Source organism: Castor canadensis, chromosome 9 (genome assembly GCF_047511655.1).
Source record: "Castor canadensis chromosome 9, mCasCan1.hap1v2, whole genome shotgun sequence".
Classification (NCBI taxonomy): Eukaryota; Metazoa; Chordata; class Mammalia; order Rodentia; family Castoridae; genus Castor; species Castor canadensis.
Window position 1 is genome coordinate 22450331 of NC_133394.1, and position 20307 is coordinate 22470637.

The following is a 20307-nucleotide window of genomic DNA, read 5'->3' on the forward strand; positions in this document are numbered from 1 at the left end:
ATGATATCCTCCTGTGTAGTCAATAATTCTTACTTGTTTTGCTTCCTCGACAAACAGAGTCATTGTAAGGGTACTGCTTGAGTACTCTGGATTTCATATGAGGCGTAAAACATTTTTACAATAGAAAATGACTTGCCAGAAGGCATTGAATTGAAGCTTAAGGTATACACCCCATTGTAAGAGAACCCTATAAATTTATTTTCAATAGGATCTTTTAGAATGTTGACATTGTGCTTGGTGTGGTGGGGTATGCCTGTAATTCTAACGGTCAGGAGGCTGAGGCAAGGAGGAATGCAAGTTTGAGGCCAGCCTAGGCTATAAAGCGAGGCCCTGGCTAAAAAAAGAAAAAAATGTAGTGTTAACTTTCATGGATACGTGCAGTTGTTAAGAGTTTAAACATGAAAGAACAAATCACGTAGACTCTTGCAAACCAGGGAACACAGGCCCTTCCTTGTTTTTCTCATTTTATACACCAGACAGGATATCTGATTAAAATATAAACTTACCTGAAGAAACCTTACTTTCATTTGTGGCATTTTAAAGTGACTCTTCCCTTTTTTTTAACATTGCAGTGTGCCACTATACAAATTTTAATCCCAACCACAGAACAAGGAGAAATATGTAACTCTCATTGACCAATATTCATCTCAGATCCCAACAGACCCTTTCTTTGGATAAAAATAATTAAAAGAAATTAAGAAGACATGCATCAAAGGGATAAGGTCATGTTCAATTTTAACACACGTCTTTACACGTCTTTAGACAAAGTACAATAAGTCTACAGACTGATTATTTAAAAAATAAAGTCAAGGTTTTGCTTGGATTTGCCTTTGATAAGCTGACCTATAACAGAACTCTTTCTACCTACTTGTCCTTGAAAGGAGTAGCTCTGAGGCCTAAGGTTAGTTTCCTAATTTTGACAGAAATACTAGTCACAAAAAGAAAGAAAAACTCACCTTCCCCAATAGCTATCATTTTATATGAATCTGAGTAGTTATAAGAAGAATTTTCATGAGGACAAAATCTGTCTTAATGGAAAATGAAACTGAAAAAATTATTGTACCCATTCACGTGGGCACAGAAATGCTCACAGTGGGCTTTCTTTAGGCAATCACTATTAATAACCGTTGTCATCATGACCATTTCAGTTAGAGGATAAAACTAGGTGGTGAGTTAAAGAAAAAACCCTCAATTAGTGCTATAGTAGACTTGAAACAAAATAAATACTAGTTAAACAGAATTCCTGGAAGGGTAACCAAAATCTAGACTTTTTTTTCCCTCCATCTCTGAAACTGAGGGATTATTATTGCTTTACTAGGAAACCAGATTACTATTTGGTGGAATAAGACAGTTTAAGAAGTGCTACATATATTAAAAAGAAGTTACAATGCACTGAAGACAACGAGCTTTAAAAGTGGGATACAGATCTTTTCACGGTCTTTCCTGAATAACAATAAAATGTATTCCATGCAAGAAACACAGGCCTCAGGATAGAAGTAATCCCAAGATTGTGGAGTGATGTTTTTGTTTTTTTCTGAGCGCTCAGTCTAGATTTTAACTCATCACCTAATTTTGATCTCTAATGGAAACAGTTATGACGATGATGGTTATTAATAGTGAAAGCTTAAGGAGTGCCACCTGGGAGCTGAATGCTGATTGGTAGGTGAACATGGGTGGCACTTGTCAGAATAGGAACTGGCACATGAAAGAAGGATTTGAGATTCTTTTCCTATGACTCGGAAACAGTCCACAAAAAGATGAAGGCAAGCTGGGTCCAGCATGAATTTAGCTTGGGTGCCAGTTGGAATTTATGAGTTATTGCCATGAAGTCCATTCACAGAGGTTGTTCTAGTCCCTTTTATCTCATAAAGGATAACAGGCATAAAAGGAAAGAACCAAGGAGACCTCTCCAGGAGGCAAAGCAACTTTCTTTAAAATAATGTTCAGTGGCACGATAAGTAGGTACCTGCTATGAGCAAAGGAAGATGGCAGAGAAAAGATGAAACTTGAAAAAATAAAAACTCTCATGAGGAAACATGGTCTAAAAAAGGTTCCTAGAGACAAGGGAAGCATGTCAGCTTGTCACCTGGGTCCCAGGGAAGGAAGCATAGAAGAGGTAGAAATAAGAGATGAAAGAATTGCTTCAGAAACTGTGAAGTCAGAAAGAGGAAGCATTCCATTCCCTTCTAGTCTTTGTATACTGTCTAGCCTAGTAACGTGCACATGACAAGAACTAAATAGAGCAAGTGCAACGAAGCTGCAGCATCGTGCACGTGTGTGTGGCCATTAATTCCCAGCAATTATATGTGAGTGTGCAACTTTCTAAGGCGGAGGGCCCCAGCTTTCAAATCCTTGTTTAGGGAGAGTGCTGGAGATTGAACCCAGGGCTTCATGCATGCAAGGCAAGTGCTCTACCACTAAGCTACAACCCCAGCTTTCAGATTCTTAATCTTCTAGAACTTTAACCTGGGTTGTTGAGTGAATACATCAGTGAATCAGGTCAGTGTCCAACAAATTCACAATCATTCAGTCAGAGAGACAGTTCTTTATATTGTTATCATATCAAGAGTCAAAACTGAAGAGCAGGTTGAGAAAAGCTTTAATTCTTGCCCAAAGTAAACCTGGCAAGACTGAAGCTGGAGTTTGGACACATTTGGAAGTACTAGATCAAACATGCATTATTAAATGAGCATAAATGAATCAACAGGAGGCTCACACACTAAAAGAGAACTGGCATTGGGTGCCAGGGAAAGGAAGTTCTTGGGTCAGTGTAGTGATGCCAAGAGGACAAGGAGGAAGCCAGGGAAGTAAATGGAACTTGGAAGTACAGACGTCAGATTCAAGAGATCTTTTTTCTCCACTGTTTACTTATACAGAGATGTAAAACTCAGAAAATTAATTGGATTAAGTAGATTCAACTGAATTTATGTTAATTTGAAAACTAATAAGATTGTGAAAGACCCATTAAAAGTCACTTGCTATATATTTCAATCATTTAAAAATGCCTCAAACTATGGACAAAAATTAAACCAGTCGCTTTGGCTTTCATTTTGTTTCATGTTATCAAGATCTAAAGAGAAATCCCCATGGTATTACAGTGTATCTTCACGAGCAAATACATTAACTTATAAAGCAAATTTCTCAAAGGCCCTGTAAGTCTTGGTATTTGCGGTCCTGTCATTTACCTCACTGCCCCTTACTGGCTGCTCGTCACATTCCACACGCACACTCAGGAAGTAGGAAGAGCCCCAAGGCTGTGGTCTCCTTGTTAGCTACTCACCACACACTGCTGGGTGTCTCTGCTGTCTCTTTCGTCGTCTTTGCTATAAACAATAAGAATGAAATATAACCTGTCCGTCTGTCTTAAGAAAAAACCTTCCATCCATTCATATTAGGATTTCAATTATTTATTTAAGAGTGTACTGAGTAGCTCCAAACAAAATTCTTATAAAATTAAAAATCAAAACAGAAATAAAAAAAAAAACAAACACTAAAGGCCCAAACATGAGTATGGTTATGTGTATTTAATAGCACTGCAATAGATTTTTCTATTTCAAGCATTTCCTTGCAGTAATATATTGTTGATCAACATATAATTCTATTATTTTTAGTTCTTAAACTCTTACTGTATTAAATGAAAAAAATCTTTTCATACCCTTGAAAACAACATGAGAAGAGGATCTAAAGATACCTTTCATCAGACAGAAGTTCAAGGTCATCGGGTGCAGGTGGTTCAGGCAACTGTGTGGGGCTGAGACTTTCCATATTCTGTAAGAGAACAATTGTTGCCAATAGGCACGATAAGAAATACGCAACCTGGCTGTTACCATAGCTTGGCTATTGTTAATAGTGCTGCAATAAACATGGCTGTGCAGGTGCCTCTATTATAACCTCACTTACATTCCTTTGGAGATATCCCCAGGAGTGGAAATGCTGGATCATATGGCAGTTCTATTTTTAGTTTTTTGAGGAGCCTCCATACTGTTTTCCATAGTGGCTGTAATAATTTACATTCCCACCAAGAGGTATGAGATGATGAATGGATTAAGAAATTTGGTATTTAGCTGGGTGCTGGTGGCTCATGCCTGTAATCCTAGCTACTCAGGAGGCAGAGATCAGGAGGATCGCGGTTCAAAGTCAGACCAGACAAATAGTTTTCGAAACCCTATCTCAAAAAAAAAAAAAAATCACAAAAACAGGACTGTGTGGAGTGGCTCAAGGTAGAAGGCTCTGAGTTCAAACCTCAGCACCGCAAAAAAAGCAAAAACAAAAAGAAAAGAGAAATTTGGTAATTCATATATAATAGAATTTTATTCAGCCATAAAGAAGAATGAAATTTTGTCATTTGCAGGAAAATGGATGGAAGTAGAGAACATCATCTTAAGTGATGTTAGCCAGGCTCAGAAAATCAAAGGTCACTTGTTTTCTCTCATATGTAGAATACAGACTGAATAAATACAGCAATATTATGAAAAACAGGTCATGCTAAGGGGAGATCACAGATGAGAGAGGGACAGTAAAACAAAGAAGTTAAGGTGAACATGGTTGATGTACTTCCTATATAAGAATGAACATAGAATTTTTAAAGCTGTTGAAATCATCCTAAGATGGGACTATGGCAAAAAAGAGAAAAATAGAGGGGATGAACCAATTCATGTTATAACACATACATGCATGGAACTGTCAAAATGAAACACCTTGCATAGCTCTCTTAAATAAACAAAAATGCCATTTTTATTTTTACAAAACTAGAGAACAGGAGGGTGAAACAGGTCCTGTCTGGGAGGTGGGCACCGGTGGGAGGGTGGAGGATATAAAGAAAAGCTGTAAGAGGGCGAATATGGCAGAAATACTCTGTATGTATGCATGTAAATGGAAAAATGAGATCTGCTGAAATTATTCTAGGAATGGGGGGAGGGGAGATAAAGGAGGATGATGGAAGGGATGAATTCACCCATGATAAATTGTAAGAAATTTTGTAAATGTCACAATGGCCCCCCGGTACAATAATAATAATAATAAGAAAAGAACTATGCAGTCAAAGATACCCTTTTATTTAAAATAGAACAATTAGATAATATGCAAATATAAATGAATTATAATCCTCACATTTCTCTTTGTTAAAATGAGTAAAAGTATGATAGTGTGCCATGTTCTGCTTGCATAAAATTATATTGAATTTTAGCATCCCATTTAATAAAGATACCTGATAGCATCATAGAAATTGTCACTACTCCTTGTAATGTCTTTGTTAGGTATGATCCATTGTTTATACTAAGCACAGCAAAACTCAGATTTCCAGAAAACCAGAGTAGCTTAGAACTGGAATTCAGGAATCTAATGGTGACCTAATCAGAAGTTGATGTAGCACTCGCTGCTCGTTTGCCTCCCTTGTGGAATATATTGCCAGTATGATCTCAGGTAATATACAGCTTAGGCCTGAGCTGGAAAACACCCATGCAAAGCAATGGAGTTCAGGTAAGAACCTTAGTTTTCTACAATATTTAATGTCATCTTTCATATTAGCTAAAGAGGACAAAACACAATTTTTTCAAGTTGAGTAGGTAGGCTTAATGCTTATCAGGAGGTACATTTGTAAGGCTTTTTGGCTTTTTGACTAGCTGCAAATATGGATATGGTTAATGCTTTCTCTCTTTTTTTTTTTTTGAGACAGGGTCTCCCTGTCTCAAAAAAAAATGAAGCAATTGTCAATGCTTCTACAAACAATTCATGGAATTGAGCATAGAATAAGTCATTCCCATGAAGGAAGATTAAATGTGCTCTTATTTGCTAATCTATAAATTCAGTAGATTCAAAAGCGTAACTATTGAAAACTTGGGCCTGAATTTTTTCGAATTTGCTGATTCACATCTGTGTCAAAGGGGTACTAGGCAGATCCCACTTATCTTGTGTCATGAAAATAAATGAAAAGCACTATTTTGAAATAACATGTGCTCATCTACATATTAATAAGCAACCGTGACACAAAACCCTTTGAATAAAAAGCAAATTTGATTAAGGGCCACAATAATCCCATGAAATGGGATGTATAAGGCTCTCCATAACATAAATACAGAGTAGAAAGTTAGGATGTGAGTTGCTTTCCATTTATGGTGGTTTGGTTTACTTGCCTAGAATTCTCAGGTTGACACTTTGGGCTCCACTAAAGAAAGGAAACAAAGGGGCAAACATATATGCAATAGTTAAGATGAAAGCTCTTGGATCAGAATGTTAGGATTTGAATTCTAGCTGTCAACTGGCCAAATCTATCTGAGCCTCAGTTTCCTTGTCTGAAAAATGGAGATGGGGATGCTGCTTAATTCAGAGCTGTAATGAGGATTAAACAAAAGTACACGTAAAGTACTGGAATAATGTCTGCTTCATTTAGTGAATATTAGTTCTGTAAAACTATGAAAACATTTTGCTATTTGTCCATAGTCAAGACCTTGTCCCCAAAATTGGAAATATATTTTATATCTGCTGTTACAATATTGAGTATCAATTAACTCATATAGATAATTAACACAGAGAATTTTAGGATGGATATACCTAAAATTATAGATATACCTTTAAAGTTTGAATTAGAAGAGGCCACTATAAAATGTGTTCCATTAAACCAAATCATAATGGTTTTTATCACCTGAATGTGACCTTCCTGATAAGAGGGATAGGTCCATGACAAAGAATCATTGTTCTCACTCATAATCTTTAATAGATTATCAAAATCTTTCAAGTAAGATCTAGTGTAATAGTATTAGGTTTTCCTAAAGCTCAGAATCAGGAATTCCTAGGAAAAGCACAGTCCTCCACCTTCGTATCATTTCAAAACAGTGTCAATGAAATGATGCATTTAAAATTATACCTAAGAGTATTTCAGGAGAAATAAACATTTTCAGATATAAATTAGGAAACATTCAGAAGGAAAAAGGATAGAACGTTTTATATAATAGCATTATATAAGTTGCGAGACATACAAGATTTAGAAGATTGGGGTTTTTTGTTTACTTGTTTTTGCAGTACTGGGAATCAAACCCAGGCCCTCATACTTGCTAGGCAGGTAGGGTACCACTGAGCTACATCCCTAGCCTCTTTCTAAACAGAAAGAACCAAAATATAGTTGATACACATTTTGACAATTATAGACCAAAGTTGTTTCATAACGGAAAGCTTTACGAAAACATTTGTAGATGAGAAAAAGGTCAGCGATCTCCAGGAGTGTAACAGTATTAACTTCTTCAGCACTCTCCCCTGCTCTGTTAATGCTTGATCCAGATGTTAAAAACTCTCTCTTGAAAAAAAAAAGAGCAACTCTCCAGGGATCTGCATTTTCACAGATGTAATTCGCAAAGGATGACTTTCAATATTGTTCACTATTCCTCTCTAATGTTCTCCCTGGTTGCTGAGGCCGTGTTGCTTCCCCACAAATCTGAGACTTCTGAATATGCATGGGTTTGTTATTACTAAAACAGCATGCAAGCACACGGTGTTCCTTTGCTAAGGTTGTTGGTTGCACCTATACTTTGTGCAAACAGGGAACATCTAAAGAATTTGTTATGCCTGGCAAGTACTCCAGATTTTTGGGGTTTTAGAACGAAACTAACAAGGGAAGTAAAGAGTTAGCAGTACATTAACAAAACTACCCATTTTCCCAGCGCACAAAATGTTTTTATAAACTTGAATTTCCATCCTTTGTCTAGGGTTTAGGGAGGAAAGACTAAGAAAGAAATAGATCAGCGATTCCTCTTGAGAAAGAGGAAGGAAAAAATCATACAAGTCAGATCACTTCCACGGTATGAGCAGTCTGCTACCAGACTTTCACACGTGCTGAAGTTGCTAACAGTACTTGTCCTATCAGAAAATATTTACTCAGTGCCTTTTGAAGGTTTTAAATAGTTTTATGTCCCAAACACATCTCTAGCGATAGTAAAAGACCAGTCCATTAATGTTTGCATTAGTAAAGGTTAAATTTATAGAATTCTTACAGCAATGATCAATTTCACTCACTGTTAATTATCCTATGTTTAGGATCTTTTAAAGGTAATTCTTTTTTAAATAGCAAAGGCTAGATTATGACTTTAAAGATAATTTAGTAAAAGAAAGGTCTGGGTCCCTTCTTGTATTGTAATTTAGCTAGATGAAGCCTAGTTTGTAATCTATAAAATTCTGACTCATGTATGTCAGTGATTTTCAAGATATAGAATCACTATGACAAACCTGAACTAAATTTTAAAAACCGCCCTCCTTTATTATAAATATAACCTTTAAATCTAAAAGAACAAATACTTTTGATAAAGCTAGCTATGGAATTATTTGTAATTCTTTTTCCCCCCTCTCTGTTGGCATTGAAAGCTAGATTCAAAACCTGTTTGACCACTGACTGAAGTACCTGAAAACACTTGGAGCCAAAACAAATTTGTCTTCTAAAACTGCAAAGTGCTGACAGAGCCTTTATAGAGGACATGAAAAAAAAAATGCCTTCTCTCAATAGACAAACATGTCACACTCAAGGTCATGGCAGTGCCACTCGTCAAAACAGGCTCATTAGTTCAACCTTGAGCTCTTAAAAAAGGAAAACAGTTGATAGAGTCTCACTAACAAAAGATCAGTGGTACATTCTAATTACTTTTTGTGCTCTTTTGTACATTTTATGTTTCATTGCTTAAAAACGTATAACCTAATCCATCTTCAGAAAGAATACGGGTGTCATGAGGAGGCCCCAAGGACAGCTTGCTAGCACTCCCCCAAACCCATTCTACTTTCCTTCCATGGTCATGACATAGCCATATGCTCAGCGACAACACATTTCCTGGCCTCTCTGGTGATTAGACTAGGACTTCTCTCCAGTAAGATGTGAGATGAAGTGTATGTGGTTTCCAGGTCTGGTGGATAAAATAACCCAACCAGGTATATTCCTTGATGCTCATTCCCTTTTCCTGTGAACTGGAATGTTGATGAAAACCACCAGTGTTCTAGAAGCTGCATGCTGAAGATGGCAGAGTTGCACCTGGCCTAGGTCCCTGAAATCCTGCATGGCCTCTGCTCCTCTCCCTTGCCCTGGACTCATGCTGTGGGCTGTCACATGAGAGAGAACTTTTACTGCCTTTGGGGTCTTGGTGTTATACAAGTTACTTAAAAGACATGGCAGCCATTTGTTCCCTTGTTTTTTTCAGTACATTTTCATGGAGTGATGAACTCTGCTGGGCATGGGAGGTACAATGGTGAACAGTGAACCAGACTGTTGGTCTTGACATGGTAACTTCCTAATTTGGTTACTGCTCCAACTGTAGTTTGTGACATTGTTTATATTAGTTTCATTTCTATCATAGGATGAATCTGAATGGTAAGGTTAAACATTAATCACCAAAAGAGTTTCTAGTAAGCCACCTCTGAGGGGAAAGGGGTCCAGTCCTAACATGGCTGCCTTACACTCACCACCTCCACTCTATCAACCTCATCTAACTCAGTCTCATCTCCTAGGTTACGTCAGTCATTTTACTTTAATTCTTTGTCCATCTCATATAACACCCCTGAGCTATTCTTAACACAGGTATCAGACTGATCATTTCAGGAAATGACTTTCTTCCCCTTGGTGCCTTCTAGCAACTCCTCATCTTATTCAAAGTAAAGTCCTAAGAATGCCATAAACCCTCAAGTGACAAGGACTCCTGCTATATCTCTGACATCTCCCACCTATGCAACTCTCTCAACTATGATCTGATCACACCAGCCTTTTCCTCTCCTCTAAAGGATAAGCCAGCTGCTCCCTCTGTCTGCACCTCTCTTCAGGTGTCCTGAGGGCTCAGTCCCTTATCTTCTTTTGGTCCCTGCACAAATGTCATTCTCAGTGAGGTCTGACCTGCTGATCCTCTGAATGGTATCAGTCAGAGGATATACCACTCCTTCCTCTTCTCAGCGTGTTCTGCAGCTGACTATGCTTATCTGTTTCATCCTGTGGGAATGTAAATTTCAGGGAGGTGGACCATATGCCTGTTTTGATCATTTTATTCTTAGCACCTACAATAGTGTTGTCAGATAGTTAATTCTTGCATGATTGAGGGAATAATTTTCAGTCAGTGGTTCACACTCTTGGACATTTTTATACCTGACACATTCAAGAAAATCACTGTCGTGTAGTGTTGGACAGGAGTTTGTGCTAGGTTACTTTGCACTGAAAAGAAGGGGTGCAAACGCTGCATTAGGTAGAAGATTGCTTTGCAGCAACAGAAAAGATGGGTGGGAGAGGAGAAAAGTGGGGGTGAGATGTGCCTGCTGACTGCTTTGCTATTCCAGACTAAGTGTCTGAGCATCTGCGGTGTCAGCCTTATAATGTAAGACACACTTTAAAGTAGAATCAAGTACACTTGAAAAGTGATTGGGAAGTTGGAAGAAGGATGAGGTAAGGAAGGATCTTAGAAAATGACTCAGGAGATGATGATGATGTTAGATCAGATGGGGATCCTGAGAGTGAGAAAGAGCTCAAAGAGAAAAAGATGAGTTGGGTTTTAATGTGTTGACTTTACAGTGCTGTCTGGGGTAGGCTACAGCATCAATCAAATGTCGATTTGGAAGTCATTTGTAGAGAGGTGGGTGACAACTAAGCCACAGAATTAGAGAAACCCTCAAAGTTTTGACAGAAAAGAGGTATGAGACAAAACTCTGGCTAGCATTTACAGATGGACATGTTTTATGAGATTAGCTAGTAAAGGGTACAGCAAAATTGAAAACAGTAAGAGGACAAGGAGAGATCAATGTCACAGAACCCCAGGGAAAGAGTTCTGAGAAAATGGGACAAAGTGTCAAGCAACTGGGGGGAGGCCAACAACTAAGCAGGGGTCTTTTTCTTTTCTTTTTTGTACAATACTGGAGTTTGAACTCAGGGCCATGTGCTTGCTAGGCAGGTGCTGTGCACTTAAGCCACTCCACCAGCCCTTTTGTTTTGTTTTGTTTTAATTATTTTTCAGATGCAGTCTCATATTTTTGCCCAGGGCCAGCTCGTGTAGCAATCCTCCTGTCTACACCTCCCATGCAGGTAAATCACAAGCATGAGCCACCATATCCAGCTATAACTAATTTTTAATCACTACACAATATTTTACTGAGTTGGCATTTAATTTAAATGTTACTGAGCTGATGTTGTTCTTTCAAACATTTAAGTTGCTTCTAATTCTCTATGATTATAGATAGCCTATGATGAGCAAATTATTACACATGGTTTTTTGCGTATTTAAGATTATGTCCCCAGAACGTAGTTGCAGGAGGAGGAGGAGTACTGGACAGGATGCATGACTAAGTCATGGCTCTTGAATGACAATGTTACATTGTGCTCTGGAAAGATTTTTGGAGATAAAGAGCCATTTTCTAGGCCAACAAAAACGAGTCAGGAGGCAACGAAAAATGTGTGCATGTATGTGTAAGTTTATATGCATGTTACTTTTTGCCTTAGGGGTTAGCCTCAGAATTTTGAAATAAGCCACTGGTCACTTGAGCAGGTGAGAAAATAAAGTGGACAGAGATCTGGAGACATTCTGAAGCAGAACAAGGGAAACTGTTGAAACACAAACTGGTTATCTCAGCTCTTCAAAGTAAAGAAGGGGGACAGCCCAGGGGAGCAAGAGGCCTAGGACACAGGGACAGGGTAGGATCAGGGGATAATTAGAGATAAGGCAGAGCAATCTACCATTGACTGGCTGCTCTACCTCTGGCTTCTGTGTTGAGTGATCTGTAGCCGCTGGGTGTCTTTGTGTCAAGAGCAAAAGGACTAAGGGGAAAGGGCCCAGACAGTTCCCACTGGGAAGATCCCAAGTCTGCAAGATTCTTGCTGAGGTCTACATCTCCTCGTCCTTGGCTGTCCTGTGGACCAGGCCGGCCCCTGTGAAGGTACTGTACACTGTTCTCATTTACTCTCCTCACATTTTCTCTTGAGAATAGTTTGTGCTCCCAGCTCTTTACTAGCACTGCTCGTATTAAAACTACTCTGCTACCCCAACGGTTAAGCTCCCGGTCTTCTAGTTGGCCTGTCATCTGACATTTCTTTCCCTTAATGATACTTGGTCACCTGGTTTCTAAGACACCATCCATAGCTCATTTTTCATCTACTTTCTGGCTGCTCCTTCTTAAGTCTCTTCTACTGGCTTCTCATTTCCCCCATCCTCTAGATCTTGGTGTGCCTCAGGGCCTACTGCCTGGGCCACTTTTCTATCCACACTCACTCCTGAGGTTATGTCCTCTAATGTCCTATCATCCCAAACCTAGATTATTGCAAGAGCTTCCTAATTGACCTCTGCTTCTGTCCTTACCCACTTCCCTGTCAATGCCTGACACAACAGTCACCAAATTTAAGTACTGGCTTCTCATCTCACCCAGTCTAAAGGCGGAGTCTTTCCAAGGAGCTACGAGGATGCATTTCATTGGATCTCCCTTCCCCAGTGCCTCTCTCACTTTGCTAACTCTCTTCTTACCACAATGGTGTCCGCATGGTTCCTTAGATATTCCAGACAAATGATTATTTTGGGGGCTTTACACTTGAAGTTCCATCTGTATGGCTTGCTTCCTTACCTTTGTCTTTTTGCTCAAATGTCAAATTCTTGGGAAGGTCTTCTCTGGCCACTGTATTATTATAGCTGTATCCCACAATTCCTGGGCCATTTTCTGCTTTGCTTCTTGCCAGTAGTTATCAGTATCTCGTGTACTTTATGTTTACTTATTTATTGTGATTGTTGTCTGTTTCTCCCACTGTTACGTAAGCTCCATGAAGGCAAGAATTTTTCCCTGCTTTCTCACTGTTGAATCTCTAAGATCTAACTTATTTTCTGGCACATTAATGGCATTTAATTACGTTTAATTCTTTTTTCTCACTATTTTTGTCCTTTTAGTTTTCTTTCTTTTGGCTATAAAAACAAATGTTTGGCCAACTGTGAAGACTTTGAGATGGGTTGGGGAAAGGTTTTGGAACAGAGCTGGGGAAAGTAGAATTAGAAGGTTAGGAATAATTAGGAAGTTAAGACGCATGGCAATTTTTAGGATGAAGTCTAACTACTAGTCACTGTTATGTTGCACGGCTCTTTGCTTTTTGGTCACCTCTGAAGATTAGATTTTAAGATTCATGGAATATGAGAATTAGAAAAGATGTCTGAGGATACCCTTACTTGACAAAGAAGGAAGATTTCCTGCTTAAGTTCTGTTGGCAGGGTTTAAATTATTCATTGCAACAAAGACAGGGTCCACTGAGCTCATTTATGTTAACACGGGACATGCTTAGTCCTGAACGAGGAAACTGGCACAGTTCCACACTAAAATGAAACAAGGATCTCCCATACAAATGTTTTTAAGTAAAGTTCAAACACATATTCTAAGGTATAAATGTACTTTTTCACTTCTTTTGACTTAGCACCAAATAACTTAAGATGCTATTCCTGGTGGGAAAAAAAAATACTGATGGCTTAAACCCATCTAAAAAGGGGTTCAAACTAAGAAGTACATTATTTTCAAGCTATAAAACCAAGCCTCAGACTTTTAATCACCACAAACCCCTTTGGCAGATCAGCAAATCATGGGCTAAACAAAGAGTTAATGAAGTTAGTGTCACTTGTGTTTTTTTTGAACGCTTACTTTTCAGGGGCTGGGGGTGTAGCTAGCTGCGTGGCAGCATGAACGCTCAACATGTGTGAGTCCTGGATTTGATCCCCAACACTACGTTCACACATAAAAATTTACTTTTTCCAAAAGAAGGATTAAGTCATCGATGTTAAAATACAGTCAATGTGTAATGATTCTGATGTTTAAAGTCTTTATTTGAGAACTGGATTAGACATATTCCTGAAGAGGATGATCATTTTTTCTAGATCAGCTCATTTCTAGAAACAGACATTAAGATAAGGGTTGGGAAGCATGGCTCAAGTGGTAGAGCGTCTGCCTAGTAAGCGCACAAGTGTGAGGCTCTGAGTTCAAACCCCAGTACTGCCCCCAGTCCCCCCAAAAAACTAAACAAACAAATATTAAGACTATTTTTTGGGGGTGGAAGAGTAACATAAATAGGTTTTCTCTTAGATTTACACTTATGTGTATTTTACTTAGGGGAAAACTGAGTATCTTTTCTGAGCACATATAGGAATTAACAATGAGAAGCCTGCAAGTCTGGGTAAATATAGGGAAACCAGCATGGAGCTAAAAACTGGCAAAGCAGACCAGAGAATCTGCACACCACACAGTAAAAATGGATACTTCCTTTCTATTTTTATCAGGGACTCTAGTTCTATTATAAGGTTTATCATCAGTTTATTTTTTGATTAACTTTATTTTAAAGCTAAAAGGAATGAGAAGACAGATTTTGGTTCTCACTTTTCAGAACAACTGAAGTATAAATGCAAAAGGATGATGACTACTAAATCGTTACATTTAATAAATGGTTATTTAATACTTGTTAAATATTACTATTAACTGAAACACTTACATAGCAAGTTAATGATGGAGGGTTCAGACCTGAGGAAATTGTGTGTTGGTGATCAGTTTTTTTTTTGTTTCTGATTAATTTGAAGAAAATACCTTATAGAGTATAGATGTGAAACTAAACTTCCAAACATGGAAGAGATTCCAAACACAAAGATAGTTGGTCCTCTTTTCCTATATTTTTCCTTCTCCTTGCTTTGTTTTTTTTTTTTTTTTGGTGGCACTAGGGTTTGAACTCAGGGCCTCACCTTGCTAGGCAGGTGCTTTACTGCTTGAGCCACTCCGCCAGTCCTCGTTCTCCTTGCTTTAAGTTAGTTCATTACTTTTTAAAAATATATATATATTTATATATACAAGAATAAACAGAAAATAAGGAAAAGTGCTTTATGAGCAACTGTATTAAAGAATAAAATGTAAAAAGGTTCAAAATAAAAGTAAAAAACTCAGACCAATTTTAATAACATGGAAATCAAAGTGTGTTATCTCTTGTTTGGCAGAATGTTATATTTCTCTGCCTTATTATTTATATTTATTTGAAAGAAGTATAGCTGGGCACTGTTGGCTCATGCTTGCAATCCTAACAACTTGGGAGGTTGAGATCAGGAGGACTGAGTTTCGAAGCTAGCCCGGGCAAACAGAAAGATCCCATCTCTAAAAAACAATAACCAGAGCAAAATGGGGTGGAGGCATGGCTCGAGTGGTAGCGTCCCCCAGCTTTGCAAGTGCAAAGCCCTGAGTTCAAATCCCAGTCCCACCAAAAAAGAAAGAAAAAGAAATACAAACATGTACTCTTAGTAACCTTAGAGTCCCTCTCAGAACTCATGCTCTGTAATTCTGTGAAACTCAAGACTAAAATTATTTTTAATTTTTTTTTTACAAAACAGGAAAAGAGATGTGATATTTCTTAACTGGCTACAAGTAAAAATTTTATAAAAATATTTTCTTACCACAAGGCCATCTTGGTTTTCACTGAGCTCAGAATGTTTAGAGCTGGGTTTCTGACGTTTAGGTTTGCTTCTTTCTCCCATGTAATCAGAAGTATTTTCATGTAATTTTTCTACTTCCTGAGTATTCAAAATACACTCATCAAAGTTGTTGAAGCCAGAGGGAATATTTTCTTTGTTGATAAATCCCCTTGAAGGAAAAAAAAAGCTTAATTTTATTTTAAAAGCTAAAAGGGACAGTTTATAGTGCTGCCATTGTATCATTGTCATATACACAGAAAGTCTGAAGGCTGAGAAATTTCAACTTGCATTATCGATCAAAATCTCAGTAAAGTGTCACTCCTGAGCCTGTCTGGTACCAAATGAATCACATCAAAAGAGAAATTCTTCTTAGAGGCAAATGAGCAGAGGCTGTATTTCTACCAAAGAATACTTCTTGTATTTTTACCAAAAATAATTTGTATTCAAACAGGGAGAATAGTGTGGGTTTATAACAAAGCTTCCCTGTGCTCGTGGTATATATTTATTTATTTACTTATGTATGTATGTATATTTTGCAGTGCTGGGATCAAACTTAGGCCTTGCACATGCTAGGTAAGCAAGCAGTCTACCACAGAGCTACATCCCAGACTAATCTAGATAATTTTAAATATTCTAACTCCATAGAATATAAGGAGGAATAAGATCTGAAAAGGAAAAATCATGTATTTTCTGGAATGAGACTACTGATTTTCCCCAATGATAAACTTATTTTAGTAGAGTAAAAATGTGCCAATATTTAAATCTCAATGAATTAGATAATTTTGGCAGAAATCATAGGTTAATTGTAGGTTAATGAAAACTCTGGACCAGAAGGCATTTTAACTGAATATGAATTGGTCAACTTCCCAGAGGAGTTGCAAGATTTAAGCTTATCAGAAAAAGAAATGTATATGAAATAGACCAATGAAACCCCTTGCAATTGTTTTAAGTGGGGGCAGGGAGGGAGCTGAAGGTGAGAGATGGGGGTGATCTAATCTAATCAATGTACAATATAAGCCTATTTGGAATTGTCACAATAAATCCCCCCTGTATAATGAATAGATCCTAATTTAAAATTTTTTTAAAAAAGAAAAAGAAATGTCCAAATTATAGTACTTAGTTGGTTTACTACTCTCAAAACATTTTTAAGTATTTTAAAGGTTTTATAAGAAGATTTTATAACATTAAATTACTTAGCAAACATAGAAAAAAAGGATTATCATGGAACAAGTTAAACCATCAGCACAGCACCATGGTTTTGTAAGGAAGAAATGAATGAGATTTTATTCTCTCTCACTGTACGACTGAGTTAATGTGACTCCCTAAGCGCTAAAGCTGTAGAGTGAAATAAATGAGTCTGAAAGAGTAAAAAGAGATACAGTATTTCACTGTCATTTCAACCACGTCCCCAAATGAGATGGTATTAAATATTTATTCTGCAATCTAAATTCATATCTTTAGGCTATCAGGGAGGCAAAATTATGCATTAAATACTATCATAATATTTGCAAAGTTATACTCTCTTTGGTAATTTTAGCACTGTAGATTTCATTTGGTTTTATTTTCTACAACTTCTAATGTGAAAAATCTACATGTGTTAGAATTATATGAAAGATTATGTTTCAAAAGAGGAGGGGGTAATGCTATTTTAAGAAATTCAGAGAAGAAACTAGAAGAATTTGACATTTCCCCTTAAAATTATTTTTAGATACCAATAAGAAAAAGCATCCTGAAAAAGTTTCCCTTATAAATTGTTTAAAGTACAAATGATAAGTTCACCTTAAGACATTTAACAGCACAATTCTTTCATATTTGACTCTAGTCTCATTTTTGTATTTGTGATGTCACAATATATTAATAGAGCATTCATAAATATCCAGGCACATCGTGAAGACTTTGTTTTACTTGTAGCTGATGAATTGATAGATATTAAAAATGTGTCTGGAGTATGAAGGAGGTTTTCAGGGGCGATCACCAGGAGCTGGGAGGGAAGGGAGAAGGTACCGGGGATGAAGACTGAAGTGTGTGACCTTTGTATATATTATATATATACAAATATATATATTATATATATACAACCTACGAAATATATATATAAATATATATTTATATATGAATATATATATAATATATATATATATACAACCTATGAAATCTGTTTGAAAAAGAGGGGAAGGAGGGAGGCAGGTTGTTCAAAGTATACTGTGAGCAACTATGCAGTTACTGCAATGAAACACTCTTACACTACTGATGTATGCTAATAAAAATAAAATGAAAAAAAAAAGACTTACACATGTCTTTACAATTAGATTATAATAATGTTTACAAGATATAATATAAACAAAACAAGCAGGTAGGGACTAATATGGAAACACACACACACACACACACACACACACACACACACACCCCTCTCTCTCCTGTACACCCTGAAGGCTCACAAGCTGAGTCTTCTTATGGCTGTGTGAGTTTGGTCTTAAACACAAAATCACTTGCCTTACTACTCAAATTCTGTCTTCTTATCACTCTCCATATTTTTCCTAACTACTGGATTATGTGTCCAATTATGACTTTTATTAGTTTTGAAATTTTTTTGCAGAACTGGGGTTTGAACTCAGGGCCTCACACTTGCTAGTCAGGCACTCTACCACTTGAGCCACTCTACCAGCCCTGGTTATGTTTTTTAATGGCAGGCCTTCTAGGCTTAAAAGTTACTATGGCCTGAACTGTGACCTCTCAAAATTCCTATGTTGAAGCACCAATGCCCAAAGTGACCGTACTGGGAGACAAGGCCTTTGAGAGAATCAAGGTTAAATGGGATCATTAAAGTCGTGCCTGCATCCATTATGAGTGCTGTTCTTGTAAGAGAGAGATACCAGGAAAACCTGCACAGAGGAAGGGACAAGTGAGGAAATGACACCTGCAATTCAAGGAGAAAGGTCTTGCCAGAAAGTAACCTTGTCAGTACCTTGATCTTGGACTTCCAGCCTTTGGAACTGTGAGAAAATAAATTTCTTTTGTGTAAGCCACCCAGTCAGTGTACTTTGTTATGTAGCACAAGCAGACTAATACAAAAGCTAAAACTTATTTGTAAACATTTAATGAAAAGTAAAGCATGGTTGAGCACATCTGTAATCCCAGCTACTCAGGAGAGGGAGACTGGAGAATTGAGAGTTCAAGGCCAACACAGGTAAAGTTAGTGAGACCCTATCTCCAAAACAACAAAAATACAAAAAGATTTTTTAAAAAAAGGACTGGAGGCATAGCTCAAGTGGTAGAGCACTAGCCTAGCATATGTGAGGCTCTGGGTTCAACCTCCGTATTGGAAAAAAGAATTAAACAAAAAAAGTTTATTTTATATTCTCTTGGAGCATTGAAGAAGTGACTGGGATAAATGCTGCTGAAAAATAAATACATGAAAATGACAGTGGAGTTGTGCTTATGTGGAAACAAGTCACAGTGCCTGTGGGAAACCTTTTGTCAGCTTTCAATCAGATTTGACATAAATTTGACCTGAACTTAGATTTCTGGACCTCTCATTTTAATTACCTAGATCTTCTTGTTTACTTGTTTGTTTGTTTTGCAGTACTGCAGTTTGAACTCAAGGCCTTGCACTTGCTAGGAAAATACTCTACCGCTTGAACTACAACCCAACCTCCTGCCCCCAGCCCTTTTTGCTTTAGTTATTTTTCAGATAGGTTCTCAAGTTTTTGCTCAGGTCTTGTGGATTGAGATGGGGTTTCACTAACTTTTTTGCCCAGGTTGCACTGAACTGCAATCCTCCTGAACTCTGCTGCTTGAATATAGAGTGGGGATTACAGAGTGTACCACCACGCCTGGTCCGATTACCTAGATTTTATTACCAATTTTCCCCCTCAGGCTTTCCTCCACACTCTTACATACATATTTAATATTCTAACAATACTGAATTATTCACTATCCTCCTGCTACAGGATGCTTTCTCTTCTAATTTGCAGTAGGATTTTAATAATAGTTACATAACCAAGCAACATGTGGACCATTTTTCCAGTTCATTGTGCTTGTGGAAGATTTAAATCACCTTGACTTAAATGATGCTTTGCTTTACAAAATATTATTATGAATTTCTTCAAATGTACACAGTAGAAAGATAACCACAACAAACTTCCCTATTTCAATTTCCCTGGTAGATGGCAGATTTTACAAATGAATGAATTAAACTGAACCTTTTTATGTAATCAAAAGTTTAATTCCTTAAACTTTTATGTCTTTATTTTAGCAAATGATAATGGGTCTGATTCTATTTCTTTGTAAATTTAGAGAATGTCTGCACCAAAGTGAATGATTTATAGTCTTAGTCTATCTTCAGCAGTGCTTATTTCAAAAGTCTGCCATGATGGCTTTAGTGTGACTGCTGTTTACTGGCTTTTCTTTTTAGCTCATCTAGAAATACTGTTATTATTGGCTTCAAAGATATTTTTTAACTGGTTACAGCTCTAAGTTGTAAGAGGGAAAAAATAGTAAATAAAATGAATGGATTTTTTGGGAAAGACTTTCTAGCCATTCCATGAGGCTAACAGTTTTGAACAGAATATTATAAAGTGTAGCTTAAACTTTCCTTGTTTTTTTTAATCAAAGAAAGCCTTATAAAAATCTTAGCTAAATGAATCAATTATGTATAAACGTGCCCTATAAATAACCCATTTGCTACGAGCTCTCATAAGGATTCCTGACCTTCTCACTATTTATAATATGTTAATGACTACCCTGAAGATATTGGAGAGGATCTTCTTGGTGGCATTTCATAGTCACTGAAAGGAGAAAAGTAAAAGAGGGGTCTGAGACTGAAATGGAAATGTGGGAAGAATCAACCATCTAGAAAAATATGAAAAGCAAGGAAGTGAGTAAGAGGAAAAGA

General features: G+C 37.3%; 1 protein-coding gene across 9 annotated transcripts in view; it reads right to left on the reverse strand.

Annotated features, from left to right (window-relative positions):
* Fam13a (family with sequence similarity 13 member A) overlaps positions 1 to 20307 on the reverse strand; it is a 309967-nt gene that overhangs the window by 33279 nt on the left and 256381 nt on the right. For all 9 annotated transcript variants that reach the window (XM_074041354.1, XM_074041353.1, XM_074041351.1 and 6 more), the window contains 3 exons: positions 15393 to 15579; positions 3692 to 3768; positions 3281 to 3323 (listed from right to left, as the gene is read on the reverse strand). In XM_074041354.1, coding sequence (XP_073897455.1) covers positions 3281 to 3323; positions 3692 to 3768; positions 15393 to 15579 — 307 coding nt within the window. The remainder of the gene's footprint in view (positions 1 to 3280; positions 3324 to 3691; positions 3769 to 15392; positions 15580 to 20307) is intronic.